This window comes from Pelodiscus sinensis, chromosome 9, assembly GCF_052426305.1.
Source record: "Pelodiscus sinensis isolate ZL-2025 chromosome 9, ASM5242630v1, whole genome shotgun sequence".
In the NCBI taxonomy this organism is placed as follows: Eukaryota; Metazoa; Chordata; order Testudines; family Trionychidae; genus Pelodiscus; species Pelodiscus sinensis.
In genome coordinates this window covers 64,348,736-64,371,280 of record NC_143060.1, presented here as the reverse complement: position 1 = coordinate 64,371,280, position 22,545 = coordinate 64,348,736, and the positions used below count along the sequence as shown (strand labels likewise).

Below are 22,545 nucleotides of genomic sequence, written 5' to 3'. Positions count from 1 at the left end.
TTTATTTAAGTTGTTTTTGTTTGTGCAGATTCTGAAAATCCTTAAACCTTTTTCTTCTTCTTGTATACATTTGCAAAATGAACAGACCTGCATGAGCAAATCTGTTTGTCTAATGAAGACTGCAATCCATTCACTCTTAAGTCTTTACACTGCAGGTTATTTTTAGCCATTTGTGCATCCTTCTGATTTATGCAATTAACAAGAAACAAATTTAAAAACATCAGATTGGGAGATGGAAAATGGTGGCTTTATGCTTTACAGGTGTAGAATGCTGTTTTGCTGCTTTGTATATGAGGTCAAGATTAAGCTATGCATGTATACACTGCACTGCCTTTTGCCCTATTGAGCTGCTTTCCTCTTTCCCATGGGAAAGATACTCTTGAAGAATTTCACAGGGACTTCAAGAACTTCCACCCCACCATCAATCTCAGCCTGGATCAGTACACACAAGTACGCTTCCTTGACACTGCAGTACAATTAAATGATGGACAAATTTCTACCATTTCTACCATTTTCTACCTACTCCAGATCCCTACCCACCGCTACACTTGCCTTCATGCCTCTAGGTTCCATCCCAGACACATTTCTCAATCTACTGTGTACAGCCAAGCCCTAAAATACAACCGAATTTGCTCCAATCCCACAGACAGAGACAAACACTTATAGGATCTATATAGAGCATTCATAAAACTGAAATACCCACCCGGAGAAGTGAAAAAACAGATCAGTAGCGCCAAAAAAGTACCCAGACATGAACTACTTCAAGACAGGCCAAAAAGAGAAAACAACTTAATTCCACTTGCCATCACCTACAGTCCACAACTTAAACCCCTCCAACGCATTATCAACAATTCACAACCTGTCCTGGAAAGTGACCCCTCATTCTCAGGCTACGTATACACTACAATGCTCTATCAGAAAAAGGTACACAAGTTGTGCTCTGCAATTTGCGTACCTTTTTCCGATAATTTCCTTCAGAAGAAGCTTTTCTGAAATTTGGCCCGTCTACAGAAAAGGCTCCTCTTTCAGAAGAGCCCTTCTTCCTCATGGGAGGAGGAAGACAGGGCTTCCGAAAGAGCGCGTCTGCTCTTCTGCCAAAAGAAGTGGAAGAGCAGACGCATTCGTTGGACGTTGCGGAGTTTTTCTGGGATACATCTGGTATCCCGGAAAATCCCTGTAGTGTAGATAGTCTGAGGCCTTGGGGGAAAGGCCAATCCCCTAACCTCAAACAAATTCTTACCTGTTACCCCAAAAATATTCTGACTGGAGATCACCCAGAGTTACACTAGTATGGGTTTATTTCCACTAGGTAAAACTAAAGACAAGAAAGCATCCACAAAAGGTTTAAACTAAAGAAGATAGATCTGTAGACCAGAAGATAGACCAGGCAGTTCAGGTCACTTTTGTAGCTGGCATTGAGAGGTATTTACGTGCCAAACACACTCTACAATAATTAAATAAATAAGTAGATTAGCTGAAGAAGTGTTGCTTGGCAAAATGTCTCTTTAAAAAAGTAGAACAAATGTTAAAATATATTAACATTTTTCAAATATTTGAATAATTACTCTTCTGGTAAAGAAGCAACCGTTTAAGTCTCTTGTGTCTTTTCCTTTGTATAGATATTTTCAAATGGAGATGAACAGCTGGAGAAAGCCATGGAAGAGATACTAAGAGATTCTGAAAAAGGCCAAATAAGTTGTGCTACTGATTGTAAAGACTTCCATAATGCTTGCAGAGAGTCATCTGAAGATGTTTCAGACAGTCAGAGAAACCAGTCTTCTTTACATCTATTTCTAGACCCTTCCACTACAGGTATTGGTTAAAATATTTTTGAGTATGTAATGAAGTTATGGGATGAAACTGAGCAAAAGAAAAATTGGGATGATTATTTGAAGTTGATGTTCCCAGGAATCCCCAGACATAGTGCTGAGGGAGAGGGGAGAGAGTCTCTCACCTTTCTGAGATTCTGGACTTTTCTGGTCCTCCACCACCCACCCCCATTAGACTTTCTTTCTTTTTTTTAACTGTCCTCAGCTGATTACCTTGCTAATTGCTTAAATATCCAGTCATTTACAATTATCTTCTCAGTATGGCCCAGCCCCTTATGGAAATGCCTGCAGCTCAAGGGGGAGGCAGGGGGGGGGGGGGGGGGAAGGAATGTATGAATCAACCTTAGGCTACTTTCACTCACAAGTAGGGAGAGATTGACACTAAATATGGAGTTATTTTCAAAATGTCTAAATTTTTTGGTAAATGATCACCCCATACTCACTCATTATTTCAAAAGCTTCACAAATGTAAAATAGCTGAGATTCAGGTCCTTGTGATTAATGTGTAGGGTAGCACGGCAGGGAGCCTTTTCAGTTAGAGAGAGATTTTTAGGTTTATTAATGTAGGCTTGCAGCTTTTAACTTGCACTAATTTATGCAATGGTTGAGAGATTTATTAACTTAAACTTTCTTCGTTTTCAGAAATCTCAGCACCTAACCCATGTTCCCCTAGTGAACCACCAGAAGAGGACAGTGTATTATTTAACAAACTTACGTACCTAGGTTCTATGAAGGTTTCTGCTCCTCGCAGTGAGTCAGAAGCTCTACATGCTATGGCAACTTTGAAATCTTCATGCCAGTCCTCTCTTCCTGTGACTCTCTATGTTCCGAATATCGCAGAAGGCTCTGTAAGGTGAACTACAGTGGTACTTCATACTGATGTAGACACAAAGAGTTCAGATTTTTACTTGGGTTACAAATGCCAAGCTTCCAGTAAAGTTGAATTGCGTAGGTCTGTCCAAAACCATAATTTGTCTCTCACACTGTTCGCTGCAGAATATGATATAATGAATACAAATCAAGGATATTTAAACCAGCAGGTAAAATATCCCAGTGGGGGAAAAATTCGTAAGTGGAACTTAGAATCTTGAATCCTTTCATTAAACTAATTTTATTGTGTAAGGGCGGCAGGGAACAGTCTCACAAACTCAATCTCCCTGGTGCATTGAATGAGAGAAAAATCTGTACCTTCTCTTTATTTTCATGTGCATTTGAAATATTCTAGATTAACAGATTACACTGTATAACGAGAAATATTCAGCCTTTCCACACCTAAAATTGAAATCAGTGAAAATTGCTTTTGAGAATTTCCTGAGTGTACTGTATTTTTATAACTAGAAGCATGCTCAGATTATTAGCATTTTCTTATATACAATGGTTGTAACTGAAGACAAAAATCCTATATGCTCAATAAATGGAATATTTTCAAAGACTGCAAAAAGTAATACGTACTTGCAGAAGGAGAGTTGCAAAGATTCTATTGCTGACCATTGTGTAGGGCTATCACAGAAATTATGAACTGAAAGAATAGCACTAATCTATGCCAATAATCTTTTGAGAGTGTAGTTACACATGTTCAATGAGATCTTGGTACTGTGAACCAAATTCAGAACTGAAGTCAGTGGGCACAGATCCTGTTGATTTCAATGAAAGTTTTATCTGCTTCATATTGGTTTTATACCTATTGTGCTTGAGCTTAACTCTGTAAATACAGTAGAATATACATGTGCATATCGTAGGTCTTATTGCAAAAATAAAGATCCTTGACTTTTTTTCCCCCCACAATGAAATTATATTTTTTAGGGAGCTTGCCTCCTTTGGAAAAGGCCCACCTTTTTGTTAGCTTTCCATTTCTGACTCTGCTTTTCATTGTTACTGTAGTCTGTTTTCCTGGTACATTGTTCCTCAAAGCAAAACCAAATAAAATTACCTTCATTAAATACATTCTGAATGAACAAAATCTTTCAGTTATCTGGTTTTCCAACACAATACAATATTTATTGTTCCTGTTCTTGATGGAACCACAAGGTGGTGCGTGTAAATATTTCCAAGGCTAATATATAATTGGAAATGACACGACCTTCCTCAATAATGAGACTGCAGGTCTAGACAGAAGCAGACTGTGAAGAACTTCAAAAAGATCTCACAAAACTGAGTGATTGGGCAACAAAATAGCAAATGAAGTTTAATGTGGATAAGTGTAAAGTAATGCACGTTGGAAAAAATAACCCCAACTATACGTACAGTATGATGGGGGCTAATTTGGTTACGACAAATCAGGAAAGAGATCTTGGAGTTATCATGGATAGTTCTCTGAAAACTTCCACACAATGTGCTACAGCGGTCAAAAAGGCAAATAGAATGTTAGGAATTATTAAGAAAGGGATAGAAAATAAAACCCAGAATATCTTACTGCCCCTGTATAAAACTATGGTACGCCCACATCTTGAGTACTGTGTACAGATGTGGTCTCCTCACCTCAAAAAAAATATTTTGGCCTTGGGAAGGGTTCAGAAAAGAGCAACTAAAATGATCAGGGGTTTGGAACAGGTCCCATATGAGGAGAGGCTAAAGCGACTGGGACTTTTCAGTTTGGAAAAGAGGAGACTGAGGGGGGATATGATAGAGATATATAAAATCATGAGTGGTGTGGTGAGGATGAATAAAGAAAAGTTATTCATTAGTTCCCATAGTATAAGGACTAGTGGACACCAAATGAAATTAATGGGTAGCAGGTTTAAAACTAATAAGCGAAAGTTCTTCTTCACACAGCGCATAATCAACCTGTGGAACTCTTTGCCAGAGAAGGCTGTGAAGGCTAGAACTATAACAGAGTTTAAAGAGAAGCTAGATAAATTTATGGAGGTTAGGTCCATAAAAGGCTATTAACCAGGGGGTAGGAATGGTGTCTCTGGAAATGGATGGCACAAGACAAATCGCTTGCTCATTGTGTTCGGTTTGCCCCCTCCGGGGCACCTGGTGCTGGCCACTGTCAAATGGGGGTTGTTTGCCTTTTACTGATATTTTTGAAGAAGATATTTGTCAGTTCTCACCATTATTTGGCATTTCAGCAGCATACTGCATAACAGCCTACATTTCAGACTAAATTTCTTCTCAGGCAATTTAAGATTTTTGTAACTTGCTGAATTTCTGAGCCTGTATGTACACAGTTGCTGTGGTTTCTAGTTAATCAAGCCATTTGATTCTAATGAAGAACTGCACAGCAGTGATTTTATGATGAATATTGGTTCTGTTATAATTTGGGGTACTATGTTTCCTATTTTATTTTTATATACATTTATTAAAATAAACTTAGTTGAAAATTAACATTTTTCTTTTTTACATTTCCTAATTGTATTTTAATGTTGGGTGCTTGCATAATGTTATAATATCGATAGTAGCTCATTCAGTTACAGAAAGAAGCTGGTGGGATATCTTTAAGTTCCAATTTATTTGACTAATTTCACATTTGTCACTTCTCCCTATAGAATAATAGACCAAACCACCAATTTGGAGATAGCTTCTTTTCCAATCTATAAGATATTATTCTGTGCACGTGGACAAAATGGAACTGCAGAGAGTGACTGCTTTGCATTTACAGAGAGTTATTGTGGAACAGAGGAGTTTCAGATTCATGTTTTCTCCTGTGAGATTAAAGAGGCAGTAAGTAGAAAATATTATCACCATTACTTGTTTATTGAGCATCATAAAAGTACTTTCTGTAATGTTCTCATTTTTTAAATATATGCTGTCACATGCTATCATGTACAATCAACCTCAGTACTTTGGCATGTGTGCAGTGTATTTCACAAGATGTGCAGTTTGTGTTCTGTATATTAAATAATTTAGGAAATTACTTTAATAACTTTTACCAAAATTTAGATCTTCCGTGGGTACTATCCAAACACAGTGCTAGTTTATAATGTACTGTACTCCAATGTAATGGTGAGATTTGGGAGATAATCCTTTGCTCCTGCTTTGAGTCTGGATTCATATTACAAAGAGATAGTGTGCTTGGACCCTGAAGTCATTAAGAAACATCTTAAGTATTCCCCCAGTAGTAATTCCTTTAGGTGGTTAAAGAAGAGCAGTTGGACATTTGAAAGAGCAGACTTATGCTTTCCTTGAGTTAATAATGATTAGCACAATATTAGGTCTTGGGGATTCAGACAGTAAAGAAAAAAACCCCACATTCTTTACTTTTTACAGGACCTGACAGATACAAACAGTAAGCAGTACAGATTTGTCAATGTGAAATGTAAAAAATAATTGAAATAACAAAGTCTGCAGGTCATTTAGCAACAAAATCATGTCCATCAGCTGTGTAAGCCAGAGGTGTTTCAACCTTTTTTCACTTGTGGACCTTTAAAATTTTGAATGAAGGCATGGCCCCCTTTGGAAATTCAACCTGTGGTCCACAGATCCGTACCATAGTAGTCTTAAAGTGAAAACTGACTGAACAGAATTCCACTATGAATGTTTCATATGCTCAGTGTGGCATTTGACACAACATGGAAAAGGGTTTTAAACTAATGAGGTTTAAGACAGCCCCCAACTTAAACCTGTCCAACACTTTATCAATAAACTACAACCTATACTGGAACAGGATACTAAACTCCGAGAGGCTCTGGGAGACAGATCCATAGTTGCCTATTGACAACCACCTAACCTCAAGATGATTCTTACCAACAACCACAGGACATACCACACTAATACCAACCCTGGAATCTTCCCTTGCAACAAACCCCGTTGCCAGCTTTGTCCACATATTCACTCTGCTGATACCATTATTGGACCTAACTAATTGAGCTATAAGATCAAGAACACATATTCCTGCTCATCCAGAAATATAATTTATGCTATCATGTGCCGAAAGTGTCCGTCTACTTACATTGGACAAACGTCTCAGACACTTCACCAAAGAATCTATGCCCACAAAACAGATATTAGACAGGATCACAAAGAAAAAACACTTTCTTGCCATTTCAACGAGAAAGGGCATTGTCTCAACGACTTGATTACCTGCATCCTGCTTCAAAGACCTTTTCACACCAGACTTGAAAGAGAATCCTCTGAACTGTCATTCATGCTTAAATTCGACACTTTACGCCTCGGTCTAAACAAAGACATTAATTATCTTACTCATTACAAAGATAGCTTCCCCAATTATCACCTCTAATATCATTAGCTCACTGACATTTACCTTCCCCCACCCCCACCCCCACACACACATCCTCCTTCTGTACTGAAATTTGATTTGTCCTTTTCATATGTGTTCATTTTTTTTTATTGTATCCTTTGGTATATATGGTTGTGCCATTTTCTTCCACTATTTGATCTGAGGAAGTGGGTCTGGCCCCTGAAAGCTCATCAGCTAATAAACCATCTTGTTAGTCTTTAAAGTGCTACATAGTCCTGTTTTTTGATTTTTATAGTCACCTTTCCTGGGCTGCTTAGACCAGTGTTTCCCAATTGGTGCTCCGGGGAACCGTGGGGATCCGTGAAGTGAAAGCAAGGGTTCCGGGAAGACCTGGCACTCCCCCGCCCCCTGTTAAAGAGACAGAGCCATGGCGAGGGCTTTTTTTTTTTTGCTCAACGAAACGCGGCAGGGACCCTTTTTTTTTTTTTTTTAAGACAACTCTAGGGGTTCCGTGGCCAAATAAAATTGGGAAACACTGACTTAGACATATTTTGTGGACCACATGTTGAAAACCTGGTATAGCCAAAACTTGCTGGCTTAATAATAATTTGAAATATTGCATCAGAAGCGCACAAAAACCCTCAACAAACTCTTTTATTAAACACTTGAATGAGGGAGGTGGAGAGGAAAAGAGAAGAAAGATTCCTTCTCTCTTTTGATTTTATTCTTGGCTGTATCCTTTTAAGAATTTCAGAAATATGCTTGCTGAGAAATTATCCCTTATGAAAGTATCACAACTGTGTATATTCTCCATAGGAAGATGAATGAATAGCATCAGTGCTGTTATTCTTTTTTTGTCCTCCCTTTTTCAGGTCAGCAGAATTTTATATAGTTTCTCCACAGCATTCAGACGGTCTTCCAAACAAGCTGCAGATCATGTAAAGGACTCTGTTCCTCCTTCCCCAGATAGTGATGTATTTACTTTCAGTGTCTCCTTAGAGGTCAAAGAAGATGATGGTAAAGGAAATTTCAGGTAATTTAAAAAATGGAGAAAAAATAGAAACCTCCATAAAACATGCACAGCTGTTTTGAGGGGTCTGTGGCTAACCAGCATGTAATGAAGCAGCTAGTTTTGGGTTAAATTTTTTTTTCTGTATGCTGATTTTTGCTTTGAGATTATTGGTTTGTTATTCTTACTTACATTTTTTTAGAAGCCCAACCTGATTAAAAAATAACAAGCAATGTAGCAAAACCAATATTAATCAGCTTTTAACAGTTTAAATCCTTGTTCTTGGTAGACATACTCAAGTGTACCTATGAAACTTGGAAAGGTAGTTGAGGTCTAAATTTGTACCAGTGTTTTCTGGGGTTTCTTTCAGTACAGTTATTTAACTCATTTACTTGAGTTTTCATAAGCTAATACATTTGAATCAGCATGTTGAAGGTACAGAAGCAAATCTTGGAAAAATGTCTTGAAGCACTGTAGAGGTGGGAAAGGAAGCTAATTTCACTAAGCATGAGCAGCATTCTCTTAATACAAGTCTTGTTTGGGTAAAATTTAAGACATTACAGATAAGTGGTAATTTGGATGGAAAGGGATAATAATGGAAATTTTTTGTTTTGTTTAACACTTATTGCTGCTTTTATGTTTTGCATGGTACCTAACTTATGGGCACCAAATATTCTTATACTGTATCTTAACTACTGATTGAGAAGCAGTCATAAACTGTAGTGGATAAATATATCTATAATAGCATCTACAGACATGAAACATACAAAAATTTAGGCCCCTAAGAGTGGGGCCAAAGATTGGTACTGAACAATGATTGCAGACGTGAGTGTTACTGGTAGAACTAAGTGGAGGGAGGGAGGCGGGTTATCACTAGAGCTCTGTGACTTTTCACAAGTAAAAAGTAACACAACATAAAATGAAATAAAAAACCTACCCAATGTTGAGGGTTCCCACTATTCCTGTCCCATGGGTTAACCAGGCCAAAACCCATTAGCTCTGCATCCCTGGGGACCAGATCACAACCCCTGGAGTGGGTAGCCATGCCCATCTCTCTGGGGTCAATGAAAGGTGACTTCATTTTGTAACACGTCCCACCAAGACTTCCCAATCCAAGACTGTGGGTGTGGGCGTGAGGAGAGATGTCCAAACATACTTCCCCTGGGCCTTGCATAATAAAATAAAACAAAATGTCCAACATATAAAATAAAAATAGCTATCACCACATCATCTAATAGTTATATCTATGCTAATGGAACTAATTCCTTCTTTTTAGCCCTGTGCCAAAGGACAGAGATAAATTTTATTTCAAATTGAAACAGGGAATTGAGAAGAAAGTTGTGATCACAGTCCAGCAACTCTCAAACAAAGAATTGGCCATTGAAAGGTAAGCATGATATAAAGTAAAACAGGGTAAGTGTGGGAAAATGGTCCCTAATGTGCTTATCATCCCCCTCACAAAATAGCTGTGATTCAGTGGAACTTTGTACATTATGTACTAATTTAATAATGTATATGTACTAAATTTTGACTTGGAGTGTTAATGAGCTAACTTCTGTACGTGGCATCAGTCAACTAGAGCGCCAAATATTTGGTCCTGTGCTGAGAACTTTTGGTGAATTCATCCCATAGTAGCGAGTACTGGTCTTAATGTGCTGAACTAACTCCAAAAATGATAGATTAGCTAAAAGGTGCTTGGCCACTAGTAACCACTTAACTTATATTTTTCTATTCCTTTGGATAGCTAAGAATAAAAATATAAGGTGAGTAGTTACTAGTGGATAAGCACCTTCTGGCTAATCTGTCACTTACGGAATTATTTCAGAGTGTTAAAACCAGTATTTGCTACTATGGGATGGATATAGCAAATGTTAGCAGAGCACAGAACCAAACTCTTGGAGCTACAGTTGATCGGGTCCCATTTTTTAAAAATCTATATGTTGGGTAAAGATTTGGCCACTTATTTTGGTTCCTGAGGTGTGTGGAGGGAAAGGCAAATAACTTCTGAAAATCTCACCGATTGTCCTTAGACAGGGCTTCTCATTCTGCTTCATCTCTTTGTTGTGTTTTTAGGTTTGCCTAGAATTCTTTGTGTATTATGCCATTTAACTGCTTTTGATGTTGCTTAACATGTCAAGTATATGGACAAAATATAGTACTGTAGATCATCACACCCTTTTGTATGTTCCTATTGAAATTCTGACAGCCATACCTGCTAAAGCCATATTTGCTATGCTAACAACTTAAAAAACAGAAATGGTGGTGAGCTAGCGTCTCACTGCATTAATAATGGGATATGAATCTTTCTTCAGTACCTTAATTTCAGATCCAACAAGCTGTGAGCTGGCATTAATGCCATGATGTCCATTAATTGGAATTCTTTCATTCATAGGTTTTCCGCTTTGCTTTCTTCCATGGAAGTCTCGACTGTTCAGATGTGACCATGATTTTTTTTAAAGCCTCTCTTTTTGATATTTTCTGTTCCCAAGGATTGTTTTGTTCTTGATTAAAAGTTTGATGAGTGTACAAAGTATGTTTGATATTTGAATATTGGTGCTGCTTTTTTGCCTTAAAGAAATCCAGATTTGTGATGAACTTTGTAGTTTTCTGTTTCATTTCTTCAGATTCATGTTTCTCTGCAATTGTAACAGGTGTGAAGCCTGCCTATTTGTGGTCTTATTTAAAATTAGTCTTAGAAGGTTGTTATTCATTTTAGCTTGAAGTTTTATGAGAACATGCCTCCTATTGGATGGATAAGCCGATCTTCCTCCTGTCTGGACTATAATGTCTGTGCAAGGTCCTATGATCTCTCATTATCCATACAAAGCTTGAATTCTTGATTTTGTAATTTCTTTTAATTTTACAATTTTTGGACAATTTTATTAAAATAATGTAAAATAATATGCATTGACTATGTACAAATAATGGTCTAATTAGTAAGAGGTAGAAATAAGCACAAGAATTGTATTGACCATGTTCTTAGGCACTAAGACTGTTCTTTGGAAGGTTTTTGTATAATTGGTTCACTCTTGGTGTGCATATGCCCCACGTATGCGAGACTGGATTCTTTTGGCTACTATTGTCTGATGCTGTGCCTGCATACTACATTTTTTTGCAATCCTCCTCCTCTACCTGCAGACAGTGAAGAGTGGTCTACTTGCTTCCGTGTGCACTAATGTTAGTAGGTACTAATATTGTTAATTAGTTAGTCATTAGTCACTTCCCACAAGCCCCAACTTTTTAGTCAGAAATTCAGTTTATAGCAAGGACCACTATATACAGGGTCTCTGAGAATGACAGAAGCAAATTCCCTGGTGTTCAAAACATGTCTCCTTTGTGTGAAGTGTCAATAAGTGCATGTATTCTGCAGAAAACAAAACAAAACTCTTCCTTTTCTTAGAGCCTCTGTCCAATGACTGTGGTTTGTGGGGCTTGTGCTCCATGTTTAAAAATAGCAGCATAGATGTTCCCACACAGTCTCCGAGACCCACCCCACTCGCTGGCTTTCAGAGTCTAATCACCAGCCTGAGAGGGAACATCTAAATTGCTATTTTTAGCCCTAAAGCAGACTTGGAGACTTGTTGCTGCAGGATTTTTGTGTATTTTGAGGCGTAGAGCTAACTGGTCCTCTTTTGTTTTGGAGAAGGACATTTTCTTGAGTGGTGGTTCAATATATTCCCCTTTCTTTAAATGGACTAAAAAGCTATGGGCCTGCCTAAATTTATTCCTCATTGAGTGATATCTACATGTGACTGGATGCTAAAAAGAAGGATGTGACTCAACCTTAGTCTTGCTGCCAGTTCCTTGTCATGAGTGTGTCAGTAAGGGAGATCCCACCCTGAGCTCCTGTTATATTGACCAAGAGGCCCCAGTTCTCTGCCTCCATTTTGATGTGTCTGACCTCAGAGAAGGGTAGGAAGGAGCACTGCTCCAAATATGTGCTAAGGTGCAAGTCACCCTTGCCTTCTGACTCTTATGTTCTTCTTTGAGTGCTTGCTCATGCCCATTCCAATTAGATGTGTATGGATTCCAGAGCTTTTCCCCTTAGCAGTACCCATTGGGCCAGCCAGGGAGCCCCTGGAGTGCCTCTAGCATATTGGTGCATATATACCCCTGCTGGCCCCTCACCACCTCAGTTCCTTCTTACCACCTGCCAGTGAGGGTAGCTGGAGCATCCTCAAGACTGATAGTCTTTATCCTTAGGCTGTATATAGTTCTTTAGATCTTTAAGTGTTGTTTCTCTCAGTTAATCAGTACCTCATTAGTTTCTGTAAATAGTTTTAGATAAGAACAGTTTCTCCCCTCCAGCTTCTCCCCAACTGGGGAGGGGATGCCAAGGCTGATGCTCCTTCAGCCCCACTGGTTAACCTTAATCAGAGAGCCTCACCTGTTCAGGGTAAGGCTTACTGGTTTCCCAGTTAAACGTTCACATCCCAAATAGGGATGAGGCGCTTACCTGATGCTCTGCAACCCTCACCACTTCCAGCACTGCCCCCGTTCCCCGCCTCCTGCCTGTTGCTGTGAGAACTGTGGGGAAAAGTCTCAGCAGAGCATGTTGCTCACTACTATTCTCCCAGCTGAGGAGAGGGGAAGCAGCAGTGCCTCCCTGCCAGATTCTGTACCATGGGTGTTCCTGAATTTACAGAGGTTACAGTGTAGTAGCATTAAAATATCCACCAGATGGCAGACTTTCCAAAAAAATTTAAATACGTCTCATATATAGTAAAAAAGTTGAAGCAAGTGATCAAGAGAGTCTCAGCACAAAATATTAAAAAAAAAACTTGAAAAAGACATGTCTTATTTTCTTCTAGATTTGTAGTAAAATTAAAATTCTTTAGAAGGTTAGAGTTTTCTTAAAAATTACTTTTCAACTCTATTGTATGATTTTCTGTAGCCTTAAACAACATTCCTGTTCTTCAGGAGCTTTTTTAAAAAAAAATAACTAAAAATTGGATTAAGAAAAAAAAGGTATAGAATAATTTGGCCTGTAAATCCACTCCTGGTGTCATGATGCAACTTCATCTCTGTACCCAGTAACTGTCTATAAATGGTGTATCCAATATAGCATTAAAATATAGATCTGGAGATTATATAACCCTTTCTTTGTTGTGGGAGTGGGGAAATTATGATAAAGTTTGTAGTTGCATAATCCCACACTACCTAATTTTTCCAAAGGATCCCTGCCTTATTCATCATGCAGCCTGTTGAGAGGAAGGATACAAGAGGTTAGAATTAAAGTTTTATGGGCAACTGTAAACCTGGTATTCCCTACTCTTTTGAGTGTTTGAATTTGCAGACCTTAAAGAACGTAGTTTTTATAGGAATATACATATATGTATAAAATGACAAATCATTAATTGTAAAGCTAATTCTAATTTTAGTATTTACCCAGGGTTTTGTTTATAACCACATAAGTAAAAAATGGTTACACATATTTTACTTCTACTTCACACAATTATTGTTTAAAGTGAAGCAAGCCATGGAAAAGTTCATCCTTAAAGTTTGAGTAGGGAGTACAACAATACAAAGGTTTTGTTAGACAGGAATTATGGTCTTGCTTTTTTATATGAGGCCTTGCAGATTACATAGCTGACCCTAGCTGGTCAGTTCTTCACTTTCTTGCATTTTAATGGATGTTTTGGAAAGGAAGTAATTAGTGTTCCTTTCTGTCTTTCAAAACTGAGAATTTATGCTTCTGGTGAGGGTACATAATAATAATATTTAGTTGAAACTCATACAGCAAATTCCTCTATAGGAGGCTATTCTGATCTGCAAAGAGCTAAGTTTCTTTACACCCAACACGATCCTGTGTAGTATTTTGTCTCCATCAAATTGGAACATAGTTCTGTAAGACTGCATGTGCTAATAATTTCCTCTTGGGGGTAGTGGATGAAAGTGATTTTGGATTAATTAATGACTGGCTCATGTATGATCCTCAGAGTCCTTGCAGCTCTTAGCAGCCAGTGACAGTTCAGGAATAGTCGTTGCATTAGTGCCTAATTATTTAGTTTTTACAAAAATGAAATTGCCTCGAGCTGATTACTCTTTTCTTCGAACAGTGTATATTCTTGGGGAAACACTAGGAATTATTGAATTGAAGATTTAAATATTCTTTCATTTCTAGAGACAGTGGGCTTGACTTGACCTCAGTTACAAATGCATAATAATTCCATTTACTTCTGTAGAGAGGGTCTGATTTGCACCAGTATAATTGAGGTTAGAATCTTGGCAGCTATCATTAGATCATGAGTGCAGAACATCAGCTGGGTGCTGTAATAGAAGGACTTAACTGTGGTGTCGTGCATATTATGTTAAAGCCACTGGGCTTACACATGGATAAGGCTTGCTGTGTAAATGGAAATTTATATTAATTTGAAGATGAGCTCAGTTTGTTTTCAGGGTGGTCCTGGTGCTACATACAACTTGTGGCATTTATGCAGAGTTGCACATTTCTCTCTAACACCATTGTCTTCAGTTGGATTTTGTGCAGATATAGTAACAAGCTGTGGGATTGGGGCCTAATAAGACAACCAGCAGTTTTAAATTGTCTGTCTGTCTTTCAGTTTCACTTATCTCCTTTCTGGTAATCATACTTACTGTTTTTATGTACTCCCTTGCATTGTGAAGCCAGCGTGGTTATTGTTGATCTTTTTATACTCTATAATAATAAATTTTAAAGAGAGGAAAAATATAATTTTGGATATAAATTACTACCACGTCTTACTTATATAATGAAGCAGAAAAAAGAATATCACATGCATGCAATGAATAAGAACAAACTTTGTTAATAGGGTAGTGATCACTTAGGTAGAAAACCTGTGTTTGTAACAGTTTTTAATGAAATGATATACACTTTGCTAATATAATTGCATTGTTTATTACATCTCTATTCATAACACACTATGCTCACCACAATATTAATTAGTTAGCTGTCAGTCATTTGAAAATTATGAAACTGCTTTTGTGGTATCCTGTGAATATAAATGTCTAAACTGTCTATTCCTTGTTATCCCTATTTGTTGTAAAATCTAAATTTTTGTGAGACAGTCAAACCTTTTTTCCATTAGAGAAAATTAGGCTATTGTGCAAAGGAAAACTGTCAAAAAAGAATAAAATATTGTCTGTGCTTTTTATAATTCAGCCTGTTACTAATACTGCTCAGATAGTTTCTTGATAGTGAGATCTAGTTTAAAAAATGTTCTATGTAATATTGCCCACAGTTTGCCCATTATAAATATGCCTATAGCTAACCACTCTATTTGTGGTGGTTTGGATTCCAAGAGGAAGGATTTACTAAGGATTTTTTTAAACTGTTTTTGTGTCCTTATCCTGTATAAAGGAAGCCTGAAAGGAATATTTAAAAAAGTATGTTCTACTTTTTAGGCACATTAGAGAGTATTGATGCATATTAAGCTTGTTTTTTTCCAGCTTTTGCTTGAGTGTTCTTATGGATCATAGAGGAAGTTTTTATTTTTGTTTTGTTTTTGTTTTTTAAATGTATTCTTTATAGAAAGATTGCTTTGTGGATCAGGCATCAGAGTGGGATTCAAGAGTTTGGTTCAGTGCAGACTCATGTCTGATCTTAGGCAAATCACTTGTTCTCGCTTGGAATGTCTACACTAAGCCAGAATCTGTAGCACCCAAAGCTTGTGATCTGGGTGTTTCCAAGCCTGAGCTTGGGCATCCACATTGCATTGTAAACATAGGTTTACAGTTGGAGGACCTGGCTCTCATAGGTGTGTTGATGCATCCATGCTGCACTATGCAGAGTTTCTGACTTGGGTCTGCTGCTTGACCTGCATCCACACTGCAGAATGACAGGGCTTGGACCTGACACATAGTAGGACTTAGACTTTGACTCATCTTCATAGTAGGGTCCTAGGGCCTGGGTTCTAAGTGCTTGCTGACCAGAGTCAAGACTGAGTTGTGTGTGGACAGAAGTGGGGTTTGGGGTGAAACTTGAGTTGGAGACTGGGCTTAGTGTGCAGTCTAGACATACTCCCAATACTTCAGTTTCCGAAGTGTAAAATGGGGATGGTAAATACTTTCTTTGTATGTCTGTTTACGTTTCAGGGTTTCTAAGTCAGGGTGCTGTCTTTTGTTATGTGTAACGTAAACAGGGGGTCCTGATCTCAGTTGTCACAGCTGCAGCCTGGTACAATATGTTTTGTTAGCTCATGTAACTTATTTGAAGGGCCTGGAGTACTGAGCATAGAAAAAGGATATACTTTCTCCCAGATGGTCAGTGGGGTGTGTATTCATACATGTGCATAATATTTAAAGGTTTATACATTTTATAACTTAATCCTTTCCCCTTTGAGTTGCTCAAATTTGAACAAAACTGTTCAGTTCATATGATGTATCCATAAAGAAATACAGAAAAAGGAATCTAGCCCAGTGTTTTTTCTCCTTTACAATTCAAATTTAAAGATAGCAAGTAACATGGTACTAAAACAGGGAATGAATGGAAAAACCTTTTCATTTTTAAGGAACACATACAGGCAGTCCCCCTTACATCGGATCCCTACTTACAAACGGGGTGAGGCAACCCCGCACTAGCTGCTTCCCCCCAGCAGACCAGGGAGACGCGAAGCTAGTGCCCCCCCCCCCCCCCTCAGCAGACCAGGGAGACGCAGAGAGGCTTTTCTCAGCAGACACCTCAGCTTGAGAATAAAGGACTGAGGGAAGTGAGGTGTGGGAGAATAAAACTGAGCTCTGGAGAAATGTTTGGCTAGAGTTTCCCCTACAATATGTACCAGTTCCGACTTACATACAAATTCAACTTAAGAACAAACCTACAGTCCCTATCTTGTACGTAACCCGGGGACTGCCTGTACTTATATTATAAAAGGCGGAAAGGAGCATTAGAAATAGTATTTAATCCTCTGTACAAAAATAGGTTAAGCTTTTGATATATATTAGGGATGTGAATGACTAGTAGACTATCAGTTGACAGACTAGTTGACGAGTCACTCCCCCCCCCTTGCTGCTTCTTATCAGAAGGGGAGGAGGTGCTTCAAAGCAGCAGTGCTGCACTGAGCCTGGGGCCAGATCCTGGGCTCCACATGGCATAGCCACTTTGAAACACGGTGTGTAGCCCGGGGTTAGCTGGGGACTCCCCCGCTGATCCCGGGCTCCATGCAGCACTGCCGCTTTGAAACTCCACGGGGAGCATGTGGCCAGTGGGGGACTGCTTGAGTACCCCACTAGCACTGTGCTCCCCCTAATACTTTTACCTTTGAAGTCTTGCTACGCTTCAGAGGTGGAAGCACCCTTATCGACTAATCAAATAGTCGATGCAGATTGCATCGACTGTTCAATTGCCAATGAATCTAAACTTAACATTCCTAATATATATTCCTTGATGTGGTGCAATATTGAATATGTTGCTTTCAGTCTCAAATTCTTCCTGTGTACCAGGACTGTTTTACTAATTAAACTATATATGTTAAGCTTTATACTTATTTAAGAAAGGTTGGCTGTTCAGAAGAGAAATTAATACTTGATTTTGCCTTTATCATTTCAGTAGACCATTTCTTGATCATGTCTAGTATATGTGGTAGCATTTTCTTAATATGTGTGATAACAGTACAAGCACCAATTTCCTGTAAAAACGATTCTCCTACTTAAAGGGAAAATACTGGGTGATTTCTCTCATGTACACACTCAAGAAGGTATTGCTGTACTTTTCAGTCACTTTCTTAATGTCTTTAATTTTTAAAAATCTTTGCAGATGCTTCGGGATGCTGTTAAGCCCAGGTCGAAATGTGAAAAACAGTGACATGCATCTACTTGATATGGTAATAATCATGTTCTCTAACAAATTAGAGGCTATGGGGTGCAGTTTTCTGTTCCCTTTTGAACATTTGAGATGTTGCCTTGGGGAAGAAAGCATATCTAAAAGAATTAAGTGGACTTTATATGCAAAGATAAGAAATTAAAAAAAAAACCAACAAATTCAGATGCCAGCTGTGACAGTGTCTCTTTATGGAAGAAAATAACCTATACTTAAAGGTGGAGGAGCTTGATTCGTGAGCTGATGCTTAATTCTTACGTCTTAGAAGTAATTGGTCTTTCAAGTATTATGCTAGGCATATATGCAAAAAAAATTCAAATATTGGTAATTTAAAATGAGCTATGTACATTCATAGAATCACAGAATACTAGAACTGGAAGGGACCTTGAGAGGTCATTGAGTCCAGTCCTCTGCCCTCATGGCGGGACCCACTACCATAGACCATCCCTGGCAGATGTGTATCTAACCTGCTTTTAAATATCTCCAGAGATGGAGTTTCCACAACCTTCCTAGGAAAATTAATTCCACAGTGTTTAACCATCCTGACAGTTAGGAAGTTTTTCCTAATGTCCAGCCTAAACCTCCCTTGCTGCAATTTAAGCCCATTGCTTCTTGTCCTATTATCAGAGGTAAAGAAGAACAATTTTTCTTTCTTGTCCTTGTGACACCCTTTTAGAGACCTGAAAACCGCTGTCTTATCTCCTCTTAGTCTTCTCCTTTCCAAACTAAACAAGCCCAATTCTTCCAGTCTTCCTTCATAGGTCATGTTCTCTAGATCTTTAATCATTCCTGTTGCTCTTCTCTGGACCTTCTCCAATTTCTTCACATCTTTCTTGAAATGCGGTACCCAGAACTGGACACAATACTCCAATTGAGGCCTAATCAGTGCAGAGTAGAGAGGAAGAAAGACTTCTCGTGTCTTGCTCACAACACTCCTGTTAATGCATCCCAGAATCCTGTTTGCTTTTTTTGCAACAGCGTCACACTGTTGACTCCCACTATGATGACCTCTAGAATCCTTTCTGCAGTACTCTTCCTAGACAGTTGCTTCCCATTCTGTATGTGTGAAACTGATTGTTCCTTCCTAAGTGGAGTACTTTGCATTTGTCCTTATTAAACTTCATCCTATTTACCTCAGACCATTTCTTCAGTTTGTCCAGATCATTTTGAATTATGACCTTAGCCTCCAAGGCAGTTGCCAACCCCTCCCAGCTTGGTATCCTCTGTGAACTTAGTAAGCGTACTCGCTATGCCACTGTCTAAATCGTTGATGAAGATATTGAACAGAGCCGGCCCCAAAACAGACCCCTGCGGAACCCCACTTGTTATGCCCTTCCAGCAGGATTGAGAACTGTTAATAACTACTCTCTGGAAATGGATACCCAGCCAGTTATGCACCCACCTTATAGTAGCACCATCTAAGTTGTATTTGCCTAATTTACTGATAAGAAGATCATGCGAGACCATATCAAATGCCTTACTAAAGTCTAGGTATACCACATCCACCATTCTCCCTTATCCACAAGACTCGTTATCCTATCAAAGAAAGCTATCAGATTGGTTTGACATGATTTGTTCTTTATAAGTCTATGCTGGCTGTTACCTATCACCTTATTATCTTTCAGGTGTTTGCAGACTTGCTCCATTATCTTTCCTGGTACAGAGGTTAAACTGACTGGTCTGTAGTTTCCTGGGTTGCTCTTATTTCCCTTTTTATAGATGGGCACTATATTTGTCCTTTTCAAGTCTTCTGGAATCTCTCCTGTCTTCCATGATTTTTCAAAGATGATAGCTAAAGGCTCAGATACCTCCTCTGTCAGCTCCTTGAGTATTTTAGGATGCATTTCATCAGGCCTTGGTGACTTGCAGGCATCTAACTTTTCTAAGTGATTTTTAACTTAGAAAAGTGTTCTTTTTAAATTTTATCTTCTAAACCTGGCATCTTCCCACTAGCATTCACTATGTTAGGCATTCCTTCTTCAGCAGACTCCTTGGTGAAGATCGAAACAAAGAAGTCTCTGCCATTTCCAGGTTTTCTATTATTAAGAGCAGAAGAACATAAGAATGGCCATACTGGGTCAGACCAAAGGTCCATCCAGCCCAGTACCCAATGCCAGGTGTCCCAGAGGGAGTGAATCGAATAGATAATGATCAAGCGATCTCTCTCCTGCCATCCGTCTCCACCCTCTGACAAACAGAGGCTAGGGACACCATTCTTTACCCATACTGGCTAATAGCCATTTATGAATTTAACCTCCATTAATTTATCTAGTTCTCTTTTAAACCCTGTTATTAGTCCTAGCCTTCATGACCTCCCCAGGCAAGGAGTTCCACAGATTGACTATGCACTGTGTGAAGAAGAACTTCCTTTTATTTGTTTTAAACCTGCTGCCCATTAGTTTCATTTGGTGGCCCCTAGTTCTTATAGTATGGGAACAAGTAAATAACTTTTCCTTATTCACTTACTCCACGCCGCTCATGATTTTATAGACCTCTATCATATCCCCTCTTAGTCTCCTCTTTTCCAAGCTGAAAAGTCCCAGTCTCTTTAATCTCTCCTCATATGGGACCTGTTCCAAACTCCTAATCATTTAGTTGCCCTTCTCTGAACCTTTTCTAATGGCAGTATATCTTTTTTGAGATGAGGAGACCACATCTGTACGCAGTATTCAAGCTGTGGGCGTACCATGGATTTATATAAGGGCAATAAGATATTCTCCGTCTTATTCTCTATCCATTTTTTACTGATTCCTAACATCCTGTTTGCTTTTTTGACTGCCGCTGCACACTGTGTGGACGTCTTCAGAGAACTATCCACGATGACTCCAAGATCTCTTTCCTGATTAGTTGTAGCTAAATTAGCCCCCATCATATTACAGTAAAACTCCGATGGTCCGGCATCTGATGGTCTGGCACTCCTGATGGTCCGGCACCATCAGGAACCCGGAAGTGCTCCGTGCAGCCGGACCACTGGAGCTGCTCCTTATCAGCCCCTGATCAGTTTCAGCAGCAGCTGACTTGGGTGCACCTGGGACAGAGCAGCGGGGGTGCTGCCGGGTTGGTCCCCGTGGCACTACTGGACCAACCCGGCAGCGCCCCAGCTGCTCTGCACCAGGCGTCCTGATTCAGCTGCTGTTGAAACTGACCAGCGGCTGACTCCAGGAAGCCCGGGGCAGAGCAGCTCTGCCTCAGGCTTCCTGGAGTCAGCTGCTGATCAGTATCAGCAGCGACTGACTTGGGGACACCTGGGGCAGAGCAGCTGGGGTGCTGCCGGGTTGGTCCAGTAGCGCCGAGGAGCGGCGCTGCGGGACCAACCCGGCAGCACCTCAGCTGCTCTGCCCCAGGAGTCCCCAAGAGCCGCTGGGGTGCTGCCGGGTTGGTCTCACCGCGCCAAGGGTCGGCGCTACCGGACCAACCCGGCAGCACTCCAGCTGCTCTGCTGCAGGTATCCCCGATTCAGCTGCTGCTGAAACCGATCAGCAGCGGCTGAATCAGGGACGACTGGGGCAGAGCCGGACTATCGGCTTTTAGCCTTGTTCATTCATAGTTGTTCATTCATAGTTGAACATTTAAATAAATCACCTGGATTCTTCTAGAATCTGCTCAGAAACGTTCAGCTTCTCGTTGCTTCATTACAACTTAAAATGTTGTCCATTGCTCTTAACTGCTAGTTGACCTTTTCCCACTTTAAACTTTTCCGTTGCACACTCCATAATGAGTTGTTTATAGGTTAAATACGAATCCCAAGTTAAAAGTTTCTGTAATACTTCAATTTTTTTTTTTTTGGTTACTATTCTACAATATTGCGACTTCAGTCTCTTCTAGAAGAGCTTAACTTAAGCATATCGGTACAATAACCTAGATTTACTCCCAGTCCTTTTATGTCCCTTTGGTTTCCTCTGTAAGGTGAAAAAATGGGATAATCAGGGCTATTCAATCCTGATGTGTTTCATCGCAGGCAATAAATATTGAAGGCATTACATTATTTTGCGTTGTCTCCTCTAGCAGTCAAGGAACAAGAATGCTAGTTCCTGACTAAATACCCCTCTAAGAATGAAAGATAATTCATGAAGACTTCATTGGAAAATAATTTTTGGAAGTCAGGAAAACATTGTTTCTTTTTTGTGGAAAAAATTATCTTCCTCATATGAGTTCTGGCTCAAGTTGAAAATTTCCAGTGTTGCACTGACATCTTCAAAGAGTACTACAATGTCCCATGCCAGCAAGTCAAAAAGACACGTCAGTGCAGTGAAAGACACTTCAGAATGTTGGCATGTTTCTAGGGGTTGGATTTGGCTCAGATGTTGAGGATGTGCTTTACTCTCTATGAAGATCAGAGTTATGCACCCTGATGGGATCTCTACCACCTGTTGTCTTTACTGACATCCAAATCCCTCAGTCACTTTAAAGAATTCTGCTTCCTGTCCTGATGCAACAGGTTTTTTCCTAATGAGAGTTCTGCTATAAATATATTTTTTCTTTTTTAAAAAAATCATCCAAATGACAGAGAGTACATGATACTAGCTTGAGCCAAACACAAAATATGCAAATATTGGGCATACTTACAGAAATGTATAGGGCTGGAATGACCCTCAAGAGGTGTCTGCCCGCTCCAAGGCAGAATTAAGTATACCTAGACATAGAGAGATATTAACAAAGATTTTAATGCATGCATTTACATGCGGGAAAGGACTGTTTTGGATATTTCTGCACATTGCTCTGAAATTTGGCCCCTCAAAGTTTTAATTCTCAAAGAAATCTACTTTAGTGG

The 22,545-nt window shown here is 39.3% G+C and overlaps 1 protein-coding gene across 6 annotated transcripts in view; it reads left to right on the top strand.

The window, feature by feature from the left end:
• The window catches only part of RABGAP1L (RAB GTPase activating protein 1 like), a 422,358-nt gene that overhangs the window by 30,382 nt on the left and 369,431 nt on the right, over nt 1-22,545 (top strand). For all 6 annotated transcript variants that reach the window (XM_089780609.1, XM_075936918.2, XM_089780610.1 and 3 more), the window contains exons 3-8: nt 1,620-1,812; nt 2,472-2,682; nt 5,318-5,492; nt 7,842-8,002; nt 9,255-9,365; nt 17,712-17,778. In XM_089780609.1, coding sequence (XP_089636735.1) covers nt 1,620-1,812; nt 2,472-2,682; nt 5,318-5,492; nt 7,842-8,002; nt 9,255-9,365; nt 17,712-17,778 — 918 coding nt within the window. The remainder of the gene's footprint in view (nt 1-1,619; nt 1,813-2,471; nt 2,683-5,317; nt 5,493-7,841; nt 8,003-9,254; nt 9,366-17,711; nt 17,779-22,545) is intronic.